The sequence below is a fragment of the Globicephala melas genome, chromosome 6, assembly GCF_963455315.2.
Source record: "Globicephala melas chromosome 6, mGloMel1.2, whole genome shotgun sequence".
NCBI classification, from domain to species: Eukaryota; Metazoa; Chordata; class Mammalia; order Artiodactyla; family Delphinidae; genus Globicephala; species Globicephala melas.
The window spans coordinates 27,750,073-27,771,930 of NC_083319.1; the positions used below are offsets into that span (position 1 = coordinate 27,750,073).

The 21,858-nt window shown below is 35.7% G+C and overlaps 1 protein-coding gene across 3 annotated transcripts in view; it reads right to left on the reverse strand.

The window, feature by feature from the left end:
• FSD1L (fibronectin type III and SPRY domain containing 1 like) overlaps nt 1–21,858 on the reverse strand; it is a 70,328-nt gene that overhangs the window by 17,176 nt on the left and 31,294 nt on the right. Inside the window, exons 5-11 of one of the 3 annotated variants that reach the window (XM_030859130.2) lie at nt 21,635–21,657; nt 16,226–16,347; nt 11,301–11,510; nt 10,001–10,099; nt 5,807–5,936; nt 4,872–4,904; nt 178–278 (exon numbers count right to left, since the gene is read on the reverse strand). In XM_030859130.2, the coding sequence (XP_030714990.1) occupies nt 178–278; nt 4,872–4,904; nt 5,807–5,936; nt 10,001–10,099; nt 11,301–11,510; nt 16,226–16,347; nt 21,635–21,657 (718 nt within the window). The remainder of the gene's footprint in view (nt 1–177; nt 279–4,871; nt 4,905–5,806; nt 5,937–10,000; nt 10,100–11,300; nt 11,511–16,225; nt 16,348–21,634; nt 21,658–21,858) is intronic. The other 2 variants (XM_060300676.1, XM_030859127.2) reach the window with 2 other exon arrangements.

Consider the following 21,858-nt stretch of genomic DNA (forward strand, 5'->3'; position numbering starts at 1 on the left):
TATCAATAAAAAGACAATTTGAAAACCCACCAAAGTAATTAAGCTTCAAGAGGGAGAAACTTTGGCAACAATTCATTCAATACACAGGCAGCCACTCCACCACTGAGTGTAAAGTCCACCAATGTGACTATGATGCCTTTAATCTGAGATAACGAAGAACTATTATGTTTATCCTACCCAGCACTGTATATGATTCCCCAGTAAAACGATCTCTGCTGCCTCTTACTGCTGGTGGCCTGGAGCCTATGGATGTCCGTTTAGGGGATGGTGTACCACTTCTAGATAAACAGGAACAAAAAGAAAAACAAATATTCTATGTTGCACATGTTTCACAAACTAAAATTACAAATCAAGAAATGAATCTTTCTAAAGATTTCTAATCACGCTGCACAAATAGCAACATTTAATTTTATTTGAATTATTTATTATTAAACAGATTTGTCAAGTATAACACTTAAATGTAAGAAGTCATCAACATAAAGCATGCTAAAAACACTAATACCATGCAGACCGAGCAAGGCTTGTACAAAGAACATCCAGTTGAAATATGAGACAATACAAAAAGGGAAAAAAAGAACTCAAGGGAAAAAAAAAAGAACTCAAGAAAGATAATGGATTATAGCTTACATTTCTTGCAGTTAAATTTAGATGAAAAGCAAGACTTATTTTGGTAGGAGAAATGCTTTATAATACTTGTTATTATCCTGTGCATGGATTTGGGTAATTGCTATTTTTCTTTTTAAGACTTATGAGAATCAAAACTAAATAACCTTTTTTATAAGCAGTAGGTATTGGGTTGGCCAAAAGGTTCGTGCAGCTTTTTTCCGTAAGATGGCTCTACTAGCGCTTAGTTGTCTTTAACTTCATTCGAAACAGTTTTGTTAGACTATATTGTGACAGCTATCATATCAGTGTGCATTTAAAAAAAAAATCAAAATCGGTGAATTTTTGTGTAGCCATTTTAATACTGAAGATGGAAGAAAAAGAGCAACATTTTCAGCATATTATGCCTTATTATTTCAAGAAAGATAGAAACACAACTGAAATGCAAAAAAAGATTTGTGCAGTGTATGGAGAAGGTGCTGTGACTGATCAAACATGTCAAAAGTCGTTTGCAAAGTTTCGTGCTAGAGATTTCTCACTGGATAACATGCCACGGTTGGGTAGGCCAGTTGAAGTTGATAGCAATCAAATCATTAATTGAGAACAATCAACGACATGGGAGATAGCCGACCTACTCAAAATATCCAAATCAAGCACTGAAAATCATTTGCATGAGCTCAGTTACGTTAATCGCTTTGATGTTTGGGTTCCACATAAGTGAAAAAAACCTTCTTGACCATATTTCTGCGTGCGATTATCTACTGAAACATAATGATAGTGCTTCGTTTTTAAAAGAAATTGTGACAGGCAATTAAAAGTGGATACTGTTCAATAATGTGGAAGGGAAGAGATCATGGGGCAAGTGAAATGAACCACCACCGACCACACCACAGGCCAGTCTTCATCCAAAGAGGGTGATGTTGTGTATATGGTGGGATTGGAAGGGAGTTCTCTATGATGAGCTCCTTCCAGAAAACCAAACAATTAATTCCAACAAGTACTGCTCCCAGTTAGACCAACTGAAAGCAGCACTCGATGAAAAGCGTCCGGAATTAGTCAACAGAAAATGCATAATCTTCCATAAGTGTAACGCAAGACTACATGTTTCTTTGATGACCAGGCAAAAACCGCTACAGCTTGGCTGGGAAGTTCTGATTCATCCACCGTGTTCACCAGACACTGCACCTTTGGATTTCCATTTATTTCGATCTTTACAAAATTCTCTTAATGGAAAAAATGTCAATTCCTTGGAAGACTGTAAAAGGCACCTGGAACAGTTCTTTGCTCAAAAAGATAAAAAGTTTTGGGAAGATAGAATTATGACATTGCCTGAAAAATGGCAGAAGGTAGTGGAACAAAATGGTGAATACATTGTTCAATAAAGTTCTGGGCGAAAATGAAAAATAGGTATTTTATTTTTACTTAAATACTGAAAGAAATTTTTGGCCGACCCAGTGTTTTTGTTCTGTATCTTTTCTTCTTAAAAAGAAAAACAGCAATTACCCAAATCCAGGCACAGGATAATATCAAGTATTATAAAGCACTTCTTCTACTAAAATGGACAAGATGCAACCTGACCTTCCTTTATCAAATTATATGATACGGTAAACTGGACAGTATTAAGGCCTCTCCACTAACTCCCCAAAACTCAAAATAGATCAAATCCCAAAGATGTTTAAAAAAATAAGATTTCAATTATATCAAATCACTGCATTCATAACACAAAAAAAATTTATAACTTACCAGTAGTAAAGAAATAAAGGGAAAGCATGGCAAAAAGAAAAACAGATGTAACTACTAAGAATGGCAGCTTAAATTTCAGAGAAAAATTAAATAAGGAGATGTCTTCCTTTGCAGCATTCTAGACTTCCAACCTAAGTACATTTTTGCAAGAAGTGCAACAGCTGTTATTGTTTTAAAGCAGCGGTCCCCAACCTTTCTGGCATCAGGGACCGGTTTCGTGGAAGACAATTTTTCCATGGACCGGGGGAGGGATGGTTCAGGTGGTAAGGCGAGCGATGGGGAGCGATGGGGAGCGGCAGATGACGCTTCGCTTGTTCACCTGCCGCTTACCTCCTGCTGTGCACCCTCCCTCCCAAGACGACTGTTATCGGTCACGGCCAGGACCGGGGCTTGGGGACCCCCTGTCTTAAAGTAAACATGATCCCATCCTTTAAAGACACCTCAGTCACTCAACTATCTGAATTAAGCCTCTTTGTTACCTCTACTCTGGATTATTTTACCAACTTCCCAGATGATCTCTCTGCTACCCAATTCACTTGTTCACTGTTACGAGATAAACCTAACTGATTCTCCTACTTTAAAATCTTCAAGCACTTTCTTACTGCCTACAAATGACTTAGCTTGGCTTTTCAGGTTCTTCTTGATTTGGGCCCACTCTGCTTTTCCAGCCTTCTCACCTCTGGAGAGCACTATCCAGCTAAATATAGTCACTCAAGTGTCCCTTAAACTCAGGCAATCTGCTTCAGTGCCTTTTCCTTTCCTTGCTCCTTCTCTCACTGCAAGTCCAAACGCTACACATTCTTCCACTTATTTGAGAACCAACCTAAATACCATTTCACTAATGAAGGTTTCCCAGATCCTACCAGGCTAAATAACTTTTCTGAAGAGTCCAGCTCCAGGCCAAAATCCTATGTATGATCTTTCAGGCCCAACAAGAAGCGATTATAAATGCTTGCCTTCTCTACCCCAGACTTGGTACAGAGCTAGTTCACTGCAGTTTCTAGAAGCAGTTGCAATACCCCCTGCAACCCCAAGCTCATATGAATGTCTGCATTCCTAGATTGGGCGCCTGTATTCAGAGGCCCCCTTACAGCAGGGGGCCCCCGGCTGAGACCCTTTCCAGCTGCCTCTTCAGAGACCTCCTTAAAGAGGGCAGGGGTCAGGGAGCAGTCTGAAGACACTTTTCTCCACTCTGTCTCAATACTTTTCTACTCCTAACTTTTCCCCCTCTCTCATTTCCTTGGCCTCAGGTCCATAAAACAATAGGAGAAGCCTTCTGTTTGGGCCTTCCTGGGCAGTGAGATGACCCTCAGATACTCACCATCTGCCATCTGCTCTCATTTACCTAACCCTCACCCTGAGCCATTCTGTTGTGAAAAGTGGAACCCTGGGGGGAGCTAACACCCTTTCCTTTGTGGCCTCTAGCTTATACTATCACAGTAAGTACATGAAGTCTTGATTGTTACTTTCAGTTTGGCTTATTGTCCTAACTGACCACTTCAACATGCGGCAGCTCAGGAAACCTTTCTTCCTCTAAACTCCCTGATTCACACATACTATTACACATAATCTCTATCTTGTATTATTGTTATTTATATAGAGAGATATATCTCATCTACATAAGTTAGGGCAAATTCCTTGAAGGCAGGGACAGTGTTTATCCCTATAAACTCCAAAATATCCAGCTGACATCCTGCAGTGAACAAATATTTATGGAAAGAATAAATGTATGTAACATTCCAGAAGTAGCCTACATAATAAAATACTCTTAAAAGGAGGGAAGAGAGAAAGAGAAATAACATGATGAAATTCTACATATAAGTATCCTAAAAATCTCCAAATGACCAAATGAAACTTCACTGATTCTATTAAATCCAGCAGCACTTTACAATTTATAATACACTAACTATGAAATCACTTTCACCAATAATAAGCAAATAAACTAGAAAAAAGAAAAGATAATTTTGAAAAGAGAACACATTCTGGTTTCTGGGAAAGATACGCAGTATCTTCAAATTAGCACATTATTACTTGTACAATTTGAAGTGATTCATCTTTCTGGCACTGTCCTAATAACTTCAGTAATGACCTTTATTTTTTATCCTTGATGCTTCTGAAACTGCATGATTATTATAAAACATAGGACACTTCACACCTGCCTCATGTCAAATATATATAAATGCAAAGCTGTAATGTTAGATATATTGAATACAGCACAACAAGAAAGGTGCCAAGTATAAGTAAATGCAGAAAAAAATCAGATAAAGGAAAATAATTCAAGAAAGACTTTAAAGCAGAGCTTATTGTTTTGTTATCGTATACAACATAATCCAAATAATATACAGCACATTATAATGCTGTAAATTCAAAACATAAGCCACCAATACAGACAGTCTACACAGACCAATATTTTAGCTTATGAAGGCTACTGCAATGGCTTCTGCTTATTGGTTAAAGAAAAATAAAAGTTATTCAGCCAAGCTAGATATACTAAGTCCTAGAACTATACAGACATAGATCATCACCTTGTATGTTTCTTCAGTGAAGTAACATGGGCACTGTCAGATAAAAATAGGCAACTGTTAAGAGACTGCTTTACAACTTAAATTTAACAGTTTATAGTAAAATTAGGTCAAAAGCCTGCTGAGGAATTTCTTTTGATTTACTGTTTAACTCACAGTGATTACCTTATTTTAGTTTGAGCAAAATTTATCTCTGTTTAAAGAGGCCCCCATACTTTGAGACTATCTAAATAAGTCCTACAATAATAAAAGGTCCCAAGCCTGCCTCTTTGTTCATAAGGCTGCTGATCAGGGGCCAGACACTGGGACTGTACATGGTAATAGCTGTCATTCACTGCAGACCTTCGGGTAAGACAGGTGATCTATACGTCTAAAATTCAGGAACTATTGCTAGGAATTTCTCTCTAAGCAGTTCAAAGTGCTGTAGATATAACTTTAAAGTAATGGAATACTGAAATAAAAGGTGTAAGAAGAGGATTAGGAAAGAAACTTAAAAAAAAGTAATGAAAAATGTTAATGACAAATTCAAGTACTGATAATATTATATTCTTCACTTTGGTGTTACTAATAAGAATTTTTTTTAACATCTTTATTGGAGTATAATTGCTTTACAATGGTGTGTTAGTTTCTGCTTTATAACAAAGTGAATCAGCTATACATATACATATATCCCCATATCTCCTCCCTCTTGCATCTCCCTCCCACCCTCCCTATCCCACCCCTCTAGGTGGTCACAAAGCACTGAGCTGATCTCCCTGTGCTATGTGGCTGCTTCCCACTAGCTATCTATTTTACATTTGGTAGTGTATGTATGTCCAGTCCACTCTCTCACTTCGTCCCAGCTTACCCTTCCCAAGAATTTCATTTTAAGTTATTGTCAAGTAACAATCAATGTACAAGCATTTTATTCAGATAACAGATTTAATAAACTAGCTTACCTGCCCTTGTTCTCTTTTCCTTTAATTTTGCTTTCTTGACCTTTTCCTCCAGTAGGATCCCACTCTACACAGGTATCTTCAACTCTCAGGTTCAAATGGGAGGATGAGTTATCCAAACTGAAGTTAAGTGCTAACCAAAACAATATTTCAATTTTTTTAAATGTAGCATATCTCTAGTTTCTGAAGCACAACCATCATCACATTGTTTTCCTACTCAATGGATTTAACACTGTATATAGAGAATAAAGTTCCAATTCCTAATCCTAAAATTTAAAGTCTACAACGATAAAGCCGTAATCTACAAATTCCTACTCTATTTCCCGTTATTCTCCTCTATATATCTATCCTGTACTCCAACCAAATACAACGTACTTTCATGGCCACTGGTCTTTCTGCCATTCCTTCTGCTGGAATCAACAGCCTCAATTTCCAATTGTTAGAGCATCAGCTGATTGTTATGACTAAATAGGAAGAGGAACTGGTAGAATTAAGGATGAGGAGAAAGTGATGTGGTGTAAAAAATTATAGAGCCTGGCACACACACATTTTCTCTTATGCCCTAACACTTAATAATTTCATATTTAAACTCTTAGTAGTTTCAAAATAAGGCAAGCACAGAGAAACAGGCCATGATGGCAGAAGCAAGGGAACTAATCCAGCTGATAGAGTTAAAGATGATATACATGGCAAAGAACAGACTGGGGAGAGGGGCTACTTAAATGAAATCAAATTTTAAAAATCCAAAACAAAACTACGCTTTTCAAATTATTTGGTATCGGGGGAACTATCTGTACTCTTCACAAGACTTACTCAGAACTGCTAATTTAGGAAATCAGTGTAACACAGTATTACCTTCTGCCTTGGATAATGAGCGTTAATCATTGAAATGTATTGATTCACAGCTGAGTAATGCACAGTTCTTCCTATTTAATATCCTAAGACCCTAACTGGGTCTTAGGCAAGGTATTATCTACTACATAGTTACCAATAAATCTGCTTATTAGTTATACTTCCCTCCAAAAATTTAAATTTCTGGTAAGTACTCAGTGAAGAAATATTCCTTTACAAAACCCCATTTCACTTAAGGATAATACGTGATTTAGCTAAGGTTTCAGTGTGTCTGTGAAATATACATCATCAAACAACAAAATATTCATATAGAGAACCTAGTGCTTACCTAGTGAATCAAGAATCCTTTTATACTCTACTGTTTCGTAAAGAGCACTTTAATTTTACCTATGCATCTGACCCATTGCTCAGTGTATTTTAAATATTCTAAATACAAATCTACTGACCATAACCACTTTTAGAAAATGTCATACTATATGCAAAAAAGTTAATAGCTTTCAAAATCTGCATGTAAACAGATAAGAGCTTACTGAAAGACGAAATAATGCAGCTTTTCAGTAAAAATGGAAACAGAATTCCTCAACAGGTGGGTTACTAAAAAGTTAGGATTAAGCAAAACTGAGACCCTGTATTACCAAGAATGAACTGCCTTAAGAAAACAGGGTTAACCTCTATATTAGTTATTAGTTAATATATGTGAGGGCATCTGCATTTTTGAGAGAAAGAAAAATTGGATATAACTCTAAGGTGCCATCACTCCCAGCTGCCTGTTAAAATCCTAAGGGAAGAAACAAATCCTAAAGCTATTCCCTGTGTTTCATGATGGAGAGATGAGTAGAGTCAAGGGTAGCAAAAACAGGTATCACCCCCAAGCCGCTTGAGACCAAATTTATCAAATACCACAGCACCCAAACAGTAAAGCATGGGTTCCAGTCCCAGGGGTGCAACCTTTTATCTCTTCTTTTTTGGACACTGTCCCTTTATGAGGCCTCAACTAAATCATAGAGGCTCTCTAAGGTAAGAGGGTTAATACCATGCAGTTTAAAAGCAAATAAAAGACTGGCCTCAAAAGTGAGGTCTCAAATTTTAGTCCTGTCTCTCATATAAGCCCTGTAATATAGCCAGGTATTAGTTTCCACATCTTTAAAAGTGTGAAAACAAAGTACCAAAAAAATTAGAACACAGACACAGATATGTTTCATGTGTTTAGTTTGTGTTGGTGGCTGCTTTCTAGGCACTGTAAAATTATATCATAGACACTAACATTTGAGGCTAGAAAGTAATTGGTGATTAATATCACATCATTTACGTTTACAAGGAAGTAAGGGATAATGTACTTTAAAAATTCTGGTCATAAGAAATATTATTCATCACTTTTGACAATTCCAATAACAGAAGAAATAGAGTTACATACAACTGGAGAGACAGATATTAACAATGTTCACTATTTTCCACACCAAGCACCACAAGTGGCAGGATATGAAGTTTGGGTAGGCCTCAACTATTAAATCTCCATCTCCTTCCCTTTGCCTCCAGTTCTTTGCTCATATACTTATTTCTACTGTTTGGTCAAAAAGGGCTGCAACAAGTCAAAAAATTAGTAAATAACTGTTTAACACAGCATTTAAAAAATCTGACTTTTCTCTGGAGCTCCTGTTGTCATTAGTGGCCACTCCAGTGGTATGGAATAACCCTAGAAAACCTGTGACCCATAGTTTCTTAAGAGATACTTTTACTCTGAGTCTCCCAGAAGGTCCCAGAAGATTCAGTGGGCCGCAGCGTTTAGTATCAGTCTAACCCAACCCCAGGGGGTTTACCCCGCAGAGAGAACTGCTCAAAAGGACTAGAATCAACTTAGTCTTTCCCTACAAACCCTAAGACCAAGAATTTGACTGGTAAAATCTAGACATTGCTAACAGGAGCAGACAGCCCAGCTCCAAGGAAGCTACAAGCCAGTTATTCATTTTCCTGAATCTATGGAATTTGAATGGAAATGTACAATTCACCACATTTAGGCCCAAGTTTGGTCACTAAACATAAAAAGTAAAGTGAGAACAAAAGAAATAAAAAACATATAATATTCTTGAGGGAGGATATTAATAATAATGCAGTTTTACCTGACAAGGGCTAAAATCAGGTCAAGTTATGTAGGAAGGATTATCTGCCTGTAAATATGACTATTTATGAAATGGTAAAAATCTCTATAAAGAAACCACAGTATCATCTCAGTTTGTTAACAAGTAATTCTAAGTAATTGCATTTCTTGGCTCAGTTATCTGTAGTTCTCAAATAAAAACATTTGCTAATCCAAATTACTTCGACTTAGTTTTGTTTCTTTTAATCTTTCTGATGCAAACATATTCTTATGAGTTTGTCTTGTCAATAACTTATGAACCTCATATCTTGTTTTATTCTAATATGATATTTTTATATCAGCCTCCAAATCACGTCAAACTTCTGGCATTCAAACCCTATTTAAATGCTATATGAACTAGAGGTCAGTGGAACACTCTAAGGCCCAACTATCTAACAACAATGTGTAGAATCTGATTCTGGAAGTAAACTGAGTCAATTATCACCTCACGATTGGAAAGACCTCTAGCATTGTGGCCTTCAAATTGGTAAATACCTGAAAAATCTTCTGTGTTTAAATATGTTATTCTACAATAAATCCAAACTGTTCTCAGAGACTAGAAGCACTTACATTCCAGGTCCACAATAAGGGCTGGCACAGAACTTGTAAATCGATTCTTATTCACAACTTTCCAAGCTAGTTCTAGGAACAGACTTTAACTAACTTCACTTTCTTCACCTGCAAAATGGTTATCAATAATATCTATTCTACTGATCTCTCAAGATGGTTTCAATGATCAAATGAAGACTTGTGAGCTTTGTAAACATTATATAAATGTTAATTTCTACAATAAGATTTTAGAAAACAAAAAGAACCTGAACTAAACTGAATACGTACTTCCCCATTATTGAGTCACAATCCATTCTCTGGGAAAACTCTGGGCAAACTCCAATCATGCGAATGTATTTATACTAGACTGAAATTTGTAAAGTAAGTATGCATGAGAGAACATAACACCATCATCAGTCTATTTTACCCATCTGAATACCACGGTAAAAGAAAAACTAATGAAAACCACTACTGTAGTCCTAATTTTCCCATCTTAAAATTCCTCCTGCTGAGAATTCCTTTGCGGGGTGGTGGGGGAAGTGGGGGTGAATCAAGGTGGGGAAGGAAGGCAACTATACATGAAATGTTTCCTGTCACGAAGTCTGGAATAATTACTGATGTCAAGTTCTGTTTCATGCTGTACAAGTAGCTACTGATCTTACCTTTGGTCTCTAGAGTCACTGGATCAGAACACTCTCCAGCCACAGCCTTGTTACAAGCCCGCACTCTGAAGTTCATATACTTTGAATCAAACTTTAGGCCTGAAAAAATGAAAAATGGCTTTCAGATATGAAAAGTAAAGGAATCTACTCCAAAAGTACGAGTATGAACCTTCAAACAGACATTTTTCCCTCCCTAGAACTATCTTTTTACTCAGGAAGGGTACAGATTTATGTTAAAAGGGTGATAATGCCTGAAATAAGAGAAATCATGATTTATCTATGATTTTCTTCAAAATAAATTATACAGTTTATCACTGGGCTTTTTAAACCTAGCAATAAAAAGATACTCTCAAGCCTCATTATAAGTAAGGTTTCATTCATGGAGAGACACTACAGTTTAAAATAACATATTCAATTTCTGGAAAGTAGACACTATAGAATTTTTATATTTATGACACATTGTTTCATATGTGAAAAATGAATTTAAAGAGAAAGTGAAGCATAAGGATTAACAGAAAAACTTTGAAGTCTGTCAGGTCTAGATTAAAATCTCAATCCAAAAATTACTAGCTACGGGACCTTCAACAACTTGACGGAGCCACAGTTTTGTATCTGTTAAAATAGAAAAGAGAAAACCAACCTCTTCACCGTAAAGACTAAATGAGATGTATTGTACTGATTAAATGAGATGTACTGTGTAATACACTTCAGCCCAGCTCCTGACAAATGGTAAGTGCTCAGTAATGGTAACGTTACTGTTACTGCTCACATAAAACAAATATTGAACAACTCAGGCAACATTTGGCCATTTCAAATACCCAAAGTCCCCTATACATGCAGATATGTTTTTAAAGACTATCAAAAGGCCAACACACAAATTTCTAATACCAAGTCACAGCTTAACTTTAAGTATTATCGCGAAGGTTATCAGAAAAGGGTAAAGGCAAGTCTTTACAGTATCACGGAAATGCAGGGTAGTGGATACATCTAGAAAATTGACAGCTTTTTTTATTGTTAGAAAACCAAGGTAAAAATTAAATGTCACTCTGAAATACAGTTTCCAGAACATCCTTTCATGTTTGTTTTAAATACACTGTTTTACCAGATTGCAAATATCCAGAAGTAATGAAAATGAAGGTTTTCTTGATATTTTAAGAGAAATTCATTTCCATAATAAATATACAAAAAGTCAGCTTGGCTAAAGAAACTTAATAATTTCATCTTTTAATGTAATTCAAAATATTTTTCACAATTACATCTATCTTCCGAGAATGAGATTCATGAAATGCAGTCATCTTACCTGATAGTGTATATTCAGTACCCTTAATATTATCAATTATCTCCCAGCATCGCTCATCCTTTACACGTGGAAGTCCATCAAAATTAGTTTTCCTATATTCCAGTATAAAATGATCAATCTTATTATCTTCTTCTGGCATTCTCCAAGCTACTGTTACAGAATTGTCAGCCACCAAACACTCTACTGGATCTATCTCTGGAGCTTTGGGGACTGAAGAAAAAAAAAAAGCTCGTTTCTCACTATAGTACTAACCCAGTATTTATGTTTGTCGTTCAAATTATGCTTTTCATGTCGCTTTTAAACTGTTCAATTGAATCAGGCTAAGAGAAGGGATACCTTATAAATGCAAAATAACCATTTTTCTAGCTCTGTTTTAAAATTCATATTTCAAAGTTTTTCATAGACTTATTCAAAGTATATTAAAACCCTAGTTAGCAAAAAGCAATTCAAACATGCTAAGAATAAAGAATCAAGAATGATTTGTTACTTCTCAACACGTTTTTAATCTGTTATTTCAAACAGCTGGAGAATATAAATTAAATCACTATTGACAAAATAAAATAACTTGCTTTGAATCCAAAGATTAAAATAATTCAAGGTATTTTCAATGTATTTAAAAAACCTAGTTTATAAAATAACTGTAATTTCTCAACACTGAAAATGAACTCCGCAACCCCACAAAATATTTAAGCATTTTTAAATGTTTCTCCAAAGAGTTCTATGATTCATTAAACAAACTGAGGTAAATGAATCACAATTAACATGAATGAACATTAATCAATTTCTTTCCATGAAAGAGGTTTTCCATAGCTCCTCAACATTAACAGATGTTCCACTTTAAATAGCAGGCTAACTGGAGAATGTGGTCCTCCAGTGATACAGATGGGTCTGAAATGTGTGAAACTGTGCAAGTACTGTATTTAAACCTTTTGTTGCTAAAAAAAGGTTTTAAAAGATTTACTCCAAGTATGTAAGGTTGGTTCAACATTCTAAACTAGTTAATGTAAACTATCACATCAGTAGAAGAAAAATCAGATGATCAGAAGAAAAATTGTATGATCATATCAATAGATGGAGAAAAAAAATATTTTACAAAATCCAACATTCACTCATGACAAAAGCTCTCAGTAAACTAGGGAACTTTACTTGATAAAGAACATCTACAAAAAAAACTACAGTTAACATTAATGTTGAGAAACTAGATACTTTTCCCTAAGGCAATGACATCCCCTCTCTCCACTCCTACTCAACACTGTACTGGAAGTTCTAGCTAAATGCTATAAGACAAGGAAAAGAAGTAAAACATACACAAATTAGGAAGGAAGAAACAAAACTGTCTTTGTTTGCTGATGACATGATTGTCTATGTAGAAAATCTCAAAGAATCAACAGAAAAATTCCTGGAACTAACAAGCTTATAGCAAGACTGCAGGATACAAGGGATGAACAGGCAGAGTACAAGGGAATTTTAGGGCAGTGAAACTATTCTGTATGATAAGGTAGTGGTGGATACATGACACGATCCATTTATCAAAAGTCGTAGAACTGTATAACACAGAGTGAACCCTAATGTAAACTGTGGACTTTAGCTAATAATAATTTATCAATTACTACAAAAGTACTACACTAATGCAAGACATTAATAACCGTGGAAACTGTATGTGGGGGAGGAGCGGAAGCATATGGTAACTCTGTATTACCTGTTCAATTTTCCATAAACCTAAACGTGTTCTAAAAAACAAAGTATTAATTTTTTAAAAAACTATAATAACAAAGGAATTCTATACATGAAAATTCAAAGCAATGTGAGACCTAACAAAGAACAAAGTAAACCAAATATCTTAGATACAATAATCAAGACCAAGATGAACGGAATTTGATATACATTTTAAATCTTCAAGCCTAACTAGTAAGAAAGGGAGGAAAGGAGAGAGGTGGGACAATTGATCTCCATTAGCTATAGTCTTCAAAGTTGAACTACTGCATGTGTGTAATTGTACAATAAATACTTGGAATCTAATACATCTTATCAGTAAGACAACAGACAAAGAAATACTTATCATTTCTCATTATGATTAATTTCCTTCATCTGTCTGTAGGGGTTTCGTCCCTATAATACATTACAGATGTTAGTCTCTTGTTACCGGAATATAAGCAATACAGACTACTATTCATTGCTATGGGAAGAGATACAGGCATTCATAAATTTAATATGCTGTGCAGTGCCTACATGTGAGGAAATGTAACGGCCTATGGCATGTAGTAATTTTATAGTTTTGCTGAGTTAAAACCTGTACTGAATGTCTCAAGAGGCTTATATACAGACAGAATCACTTAATTTGTAAGTGGGTCCAGCTAACTCCCCACTATCTATCTCCCAAATTCAGCTACCATTCCAGTAAGAATGTACTAGCAAGAAGATTCTTCTTTCTTGTGAATAATGGCCCCAGAAGAAAGCAAACTTGGGAGGGAAAAAGAAAATTTAGATAATTTAAGTCAAATATTCTGTAATAACCTATATGGGAAAAGAATCTGAAAAAATGGATATATGCGTATGGATAACTGAATCACTTTGCTTTACACCTGAAACTAACAGAACACTGTAAATCAACCATACTCCAAAATAAAATAAAAATTAAATTTAAAAAAAAGAGTGGTAGGTCAAATTAAGAGTGACTTGGGGGCTTCCCTGGTGGCGCAGCGGTTGAGAGTCTGCCTGCCGATGCAGGGGACACGGGTTCATGCCCCGGTCCGGGAAGATCCCACATGCCACGGAGCGGCTGGGCCCGTGAGCCATGGCCGCTGAGCCTGTGCGTCCGGAGCCTGTGCTCCGCAATGGGAGAGGCCACAACAGTGAGAGGCCCGTGTACCGCAAAAAAAAAAAAAAAAAAGAGTGACTTGGATCTGATATGCAGGAAGTTCACCCAATATTCTAAACAGAAGTAAGAGAAGAGCTTCAGCAAATGTGGGATAAAAGTTCAGGGGAAGATGAATGTTCGTAAGCTTGTAATATAAAAATATTAGGAAAGGCAGAACTCTCTTTAGAAATGAGAATGGAAAGCAATTCACAGCAACTTCCATAAAGCAACAGTTAAATTGTGTGGACATTGGTGTAAGAATTCTGCTAATGTTTTTCTCTGCATGTGAATGTAAAAGGACAACTGACATCAATACTGCCACAAACATATTTCTCTTCTTGGCTGCAGAGGCTCAGAAAGGATATAAACTCTAAGTTGCAATGTATAAATAATGGCTTACAGCAGAAGAAAATGACTGTAATTATTATCATCCATCATCATCACTTACAATGTGCAGGCTCAGATAAGTCCAAAACTCATTACTATACATAATTCAGTATAGAGTTGATTTTTGCAGTGTTTATAGAAGGAATTATTAAGGGATGAAGGTATTCACTTTTAAGTTAATCTGATTGGATCTTATAGGAAATTTTTATGCTCTAGCAGAATACAAAAAATTAGTAATATGAATTCACCTTTCATAAATTTTAACAACCTATTATACCTTCCTTCAGGATGAAACTCCTCCACAAAAGGATTTCTTGCTTTTCATTATACCTCATTCCTTCAGACTGTCTTAACAGTTTGCAAAAGAGGAAATCCTAACTGTGCATGCAATCTACTTGACTGTACGGCAGACATGGCCTTGGTTTGTTAAGCCATCACTGAAAATCAAGGAAAGTAATGGTGAGAAGACTTCTTTTTTAGTAGTTTTTTAAAAAAATCCAACTACTACTACTCATGTGTATATTCACAATCTACCACTCCTGACTCTCCTTCTGAATTGAGTAGTAGTGTGAATGAAAATATAATGGTTAGGAATTCTGAAAGGCCAATTTACAGATAGGTATCCACTGACAAGTATGTATACTTCCTTCCTCTACAACTATGATTCCTTCTCTCATCTTTTCCTTCTCTAAACTCCTCTAGAACTTCTGATCTATACCACACAAGTTAATACTTCACTTGTACTACCATTACTAGTTCCATTATAGTTTCATGACTACTAACTTTGTCTTTCCAATCATATTCTAAAGTCCTGGACTAAATCTTCAGAGAAGAAAAGAATGGTTTCATATGATCAACATTCTCTACTCAAAAACAGCTAACCTCCAAAAACCATAAACCTGTAAGTAAAACACTTTGCTTTCAAGAGATTTCCTGATCCCCCAAATCACCACGTCCAAATTGTTTTAGCTATCAACTTAACCACATTACTTGATGTTAGTAAAAAGAGAATAATAACCGAAAGGTCCTTAACTGGCTCTTCCACACCTGTGGACAGTAACTTGGGACTCAATTTCAAATGGTTCTGACGGCTGGAATACCCTCATACTAATACTCTAATAAACCAATGTTAACACATTACTACTGGAAATAAAATTCCATCTGAACCAGCAACCACCACAATAATGGTAATAACAACCGTTAACTTTCACTGCGTGTTAACTGTGTGCCAGGTACTATTTCAAGTGCTTTAGAGGTCTCAGTTCACTTAATCCTTATAAAAACCCCAGAAGGATAACATCACATGTTAAAGATGAAGAAAATGCGGGAGAGTTAAATAACTTGTTAAGGCTACACAGCAAGTAAGCGGTAGCCAGGATGCAAATCTAGAAGTCTGGCCCCACGACTCACTGTGAACCACCGTGGCATACTGCTTCTCTCTGCCAAACTAGCAACAAAAGGTATCCCTTTCTTGGGTTCTTAAAATGGAATCTTTACTATCAGTAAAATAATTATCTAAAAAGAAAGACTAGCAAATTCAGTTATTCCTTAGCTGAATGAAGAAAAAAAAATCACACTACACTTCCTTAATATTTACATTCTAATGTTCATTACAGAAAAATCTTGAAGGAAAAAAAAGGTTTTTTAAATAACTTTACATGTAATATATGTACTAACTTACCTGGCAAAAACTTCAAAGTTTGCAATATCTGTCTTTCCTGAGAAAAATCCACCATTAAATGAGTCATGCTGTCACTGACCTTTGGTTTCAAAGAAAGGCGGAAAGCTGAAGCCATTGTCACTCTACAGAAAACACAAACATAAACATTCTTTTAAAAATAAAAGAATGGGAAGTATCGTATCATACTTAACTTATAAAACGAACAGATAGAACTTACTTCACTCTAGTGATTTCAGAAGCTATTGCTTTTAGATCTTTTGAAAATTAACTTAATAAAAAACTGTAAAATGTTTTTAAATTTAAAGACATTTAAGATAACCCTTAAAGAACTTTCCTCCAGCCAGTTTTACAAAATTGCATAAAATTACAAATAACTCAAGAGACAAATATCCAAGATAAATCATCTTTAACAGACCCAACAATCATCTGAACCTCTGTACACTCAATCTGATTTCCTGATGCCAGCCTCACCCCTTTTCATATGCCAAATAATGAACTGTAAATATACCCTGATTCAAACATTCTGCCTAGTTGTCACAGCCATTCCATGTGTCCTTAAATAAAAGTAGAGGTACACTGACCAAATACTGCATAGTTTGGTAGCTGCTATAGGCCATGGATGAGAAAGGAGAGAAGTAAAATTACAATTTTGAATACCATGCTAGTAGGTGTCACTCTGATCTAGCAACATCAACTGAATGGAAGGAGACAAGAAGAAACAGCCCTGTGAAACCATATGCCATGGAAATAACAGAAACTCAATAAATATATTTTAGATGAATGTGGTATACAAAACAAAGAAAGGAAGAAGCCATACCAGACATCATTTTACCCAAAGCAGGGGGAAATTGTTTTGTCAATTAAAACTAGAGATTAAAAGAAATTCTCATATTCTATTCATTTGTTATTTTATCTCAAATTTCAATTTTTCATATTACAGTAGGTTTCCACATGTATCACAAAGTAACTCTCCTTATTATCTTTGGTCAAAAAATGACACAAAAATGCTATTCATGAATGTTGCCCTCCTAGTACAGAATTTGGCAGAGGAAGTAAATAGAGCTGCAGGAACAAAGGGAATACCAGGCCTAGTCATTCAGATCTACCAAACTACCCTAAAGATCAATGGTATGAAAGGTATCAAACATATTGCTGTATTCAGTTACTTGGGGATGAAAAATGTCACACTGTTGCTGTATTCAGTCATTTTCTTTCATCTTAAAACTAGGAAAGTAGTCACTTTAGTAGTAACAAAGAGTGAACAGCAGCTGATCTATTTATCAAGAAGGAAGTGCTATGAAAAAACGCTCATCATCGCTAATAATTAGAGAAATGCAAATCAAAACTACAATGAGGCACCACCTCACACTGGTCAGAATAGCCATCATTAAAAGTCTACAAATAACAAGTGCTGGAGAGGGTGTGGAGAAAAGGGAACCCTCCTACACTGCTGGTGGGAATGTAAATTGGTGCAGCCACTATGGAGAACAGTAGAGAGGTTCCTCAAAAAACCAGAGTTGCCAGATGATTCAGCAATTTTGCTCCTGGGCATGTATCTGGACAAAACTATAATTCAAAAAGATACGTGCACCTCTATGTTCATGGCAGCACTATTCACAATAGCCAAGTCTTGGAAACAACCTAAACGTCCATTGACCAATGAAAGGATAAAGACGATATGGTACATATATGCAATGGAATACTACTCAGACATAAAAAAAGAACGAAATAATGCCATTTGCAGCAACATGGATGGAACTAGAGATTATCATACTAAGCGAAGTCAGAGAGAAAAAAAATACCATATGATACCACTTATATGTGGAATCTAAAATATGACACAAATGAACTTACCTACAACACAGAAATAGACACACAGACAGAGAGAACAGACTTGTGGTTGTCAAGGGGGGAGAAGGGGTTGTGGAGGGATGGAGTGGGAATTCGGAGTTAGCAGATACAAACTATTATATATATCAATAGAATGGATAAACAACAAGGTCCTACTGTATAGCACAGGAACTACCTTCAATATCCTGTGATAAACCATAACGGAAAAGAATATAAAAAAAGAATGTATATATATGTATAACTGAATCACTTTGCTGTACGGCAGAAATTAACACATTGTAAATCAACAACACTTTAATTTTAAAAAAAAAGGAAGTGCTATACTAAAAAACAATTTATGGAGAAGGGAACTCACACTTAACTGAATGGCAAGTATAATGCTGAGCATTTCACACATTATTACTTTAAGCTCTCGGTTCTCAATAGTAAAATTTCAGATCACATCAATAAGAAGTTAGGAACAAAGGCTAAATCTTACATATGTTGTTCTTGACAGTCCCAAGTATCTTTCGATTTAAAGACTTCTTAAAGAGCTATATTCAGATAGGTACTTGGTAAATGCCCACTGAATCAATGAACAGGTTTGAACTTACTTGGTTGCTTCTAAACCTGATGATTTAAAAGTTTGTTGAGAACTGTTGAGAAAAATATCTGAAAGTATTTTAAGGAATTTAAACCTGAAACTTTATCTGTAAAACTTGATTTAACCATTATGGCCTCTCCTGTGATAAACCATAATGGAAAATAATATTTTAAAATGTATACGTCTATGTATACCTGAATTACTTTGCTGCACAGCAGAAATTAACACAACATTGTAAATCAACTATACTTCAATTAAAAAAAAACCCAACAAATAAAAGCATAGTATGTACACTCTTCAAGATAAACCTGGGGGAAAAATATCACTATGGCCTCAAAGAAAAATTATATCCCCTAAAGATATATCAGAAAGGCCTATCAAAGTCTAAAAAAAGAATAATGACCTTTATTTTCTAGACAATGAAAATTTCAGTCTCCATAAATCAAGTTAGATGTACAACAATGCTATAATTTTCCAAAAGACTGGACTTTTTATTTTTAAACTGAATATATTTAGACAACTGTGCCTCAAAGCCCAAACTAACAATCTAAAATCCACAGATACGTCTCTACATTACAGGTTCCATGTGGTTAGGAATGTTTTAATTCACCTTGCCCATTTGTTTTTACTGGAGTATAATTGCTTCACAATGTTGTGTTAGTTTCTGCTGTACAGTGAAGTGAATCAGCTGTATGTATACATATATCCCCTCCCTCTTGGACCCCCCCTCACCCGACCATCCCACCCATCTAGGTCATCACAGAGCACCAAGCTGAACTCCTTGTGCTTTATTACAAGTTCCCACCTGCTATCTATTTTACAGATGGTAGTGTATTTATGTCAAACCTAATCTCCCAATTCATCCCACCCTACCCTTCACCCGTGTCCACACGTCCATTCTCTACATCTGCGTTTCTCTTCCTGCCCTGCAAATAGGTTCTTTCATATTACCATTTTTCTAGATTCCACATATATGCGTTATATACGATATTTGTTTTTCTCTTTCTGACATACTTCACTCTGTATGAAAGACTCTAGGTCCATCCACATCTCTACAAATGACCAGATTTCGTTCCTTTTTATGGCTGAGTAATATTCCATCGTATATATGTACCATTTGGTTCATTTCTAATAGTAAATAGTTTAGTAAAGCTGAACACAAGGATCTCTTCCTCCTAGTTTTATTTTTGCAAAGAGAAAATAACTGCAAGGTTTCTTTCAAAGTCTTCGGACGGCCCAAAGCCTGATTAGGAAGTGACTTCTAATCCAGAAAATCACAGACCAGAGCAGGATTTTGTGCAGTAGGTGGCTAAACAGAAGAATACTCTAGCCAGGGTGGAAGATGGATTACTTACGGCAAATTCCAGCACACATAACCCAAATATACCTTATCCAGAAAACTGACCTACCTAGCATCCATTCCTCATACAGCCAATACTTTTCACTTTCAAACTCTCATAATCTCCTTTCTACATCCAGGATTTATAAGAATAATCCAAGTCTTTAAACACTCCCTGATATAAAATATACGAAAAATACTGTATAGCACAGGGAACTCTACTCAATACTCTGTAATGACCTACATGGGAATAGAACCTAAAAAAGAGTGGATGTATGTATATGTATAACTGATTCACTCTGCTGTACACCAGAAACGAACACAACATTGTAAATCAACTATACACCAATAAAAATTAATTTTTAAAAAATATGCAAAAAATAGAAAAATTAATATTTGTGCTAAGAATGCTATGACTGCCATGTGAATCTTGCCTCTAGTCAAATAAAAGGCCACTAGAAAAACACAAGAGTTGAAGTCTTCAGCCAAGATTAACAATACAACACTGGTTTTCACATAATACATACAGAATAATTTTGTGAATTATCTGATGAATAATTTAATCTAGGACTCAGAGTGGTGCTTTGAAGAGCTGTGCCTTTCAGAGAATTTCATTTTCCTCAAATGAAGAAATCTTAAGTGATAATTTCACTACAGTCAATGCTCAGTGACTAGCCAAGCAGATCAAAACCATCCGTTCTGTGATAACCCAATCCAAAATTGCCAATAGCTCTTTTAGCCCTTTCGTACATTCATTACAGCAAATACTAAATTACCTGTGCTAATCCTGGCTCTACCAATGGTAAAGACCTTTAAGCCAAAGCCTATCATCATTTTCTTTAATCTTCTCCTCCCACAAACTAGACAGTAGTGGCATTAGAAATAGAGATGGCACCAGGAACAAGATGGAATGAGAATACAAAGGTGTTAAAACAGGAGAGCAGTGAAGTAGGAGAGCAATAGCTCTTGTTTTGTGTGTGTGGCTTTTAAGGACTTTATTGACCCAGTGGGTCCAGTAGGTTGAGTCCAAGTAGTACATCTGAGACACAGATCACAAACATAACGAGTTATCATCAGGCTGGCTTTTGTTGCTGTGGTTGTGATACCGACCAGGGTTCTTGGCCTTCCCCCGATCAACAGAAATTGACTAGAGGCCAGACAAGAAATTCAGGCAAGGCTTTATTGGGGCTGCGTCAGCTGCAGGAGGGAGCGAAAAAGGAGAGCTTTAGCTCCTGAGGAACGAAATAAGGCTGTAACTTCTCATAAAATAAGACACGCTTATATTGGTAAAATTTAAGAACAACACAAAATACATTCAGGAATATATATGTTTTTAATTATTCAAAATGGTTCCCCATCTACTAGCATAGCTAATTAAGAACTGTACTAAAACTATATTATACCAGAAATGAAATTCTTTTGGAAGTACATAATTGTCAATAACTATGTTTTTTAAAAATCTTTCTGATATACTGTTTATTCCGGAATATATGCAGAAGACTTTTTCTCTTTTTTTTTGCACTTCGCCATTAGGTGTATTTATTTTAACTAACGAGATTCTAATAAGAAACTTCTTGAATTTCATTTCTGACTTCACTGTTGATACTTAAATAAAAACGTAGGTTTTATACCATACCTATCCTTGATCTGTCTGGCAGCCTTGGAGCAAATCAGGGAGAAGAGAAAGAAGGCAGTTAGTGCTTTTTCATGCAAGTTTCAATGGCAGTGACATGCAAGAAAAGTTAGGATTAAAAACCCTGAAATAGATTAGTTCATATTCATCAAAACATAAATTACAAGAAATCTGTACAGTTCACATCAGCTTGCATAATGTGATGTTAGAACTATAGTTGGAAATCC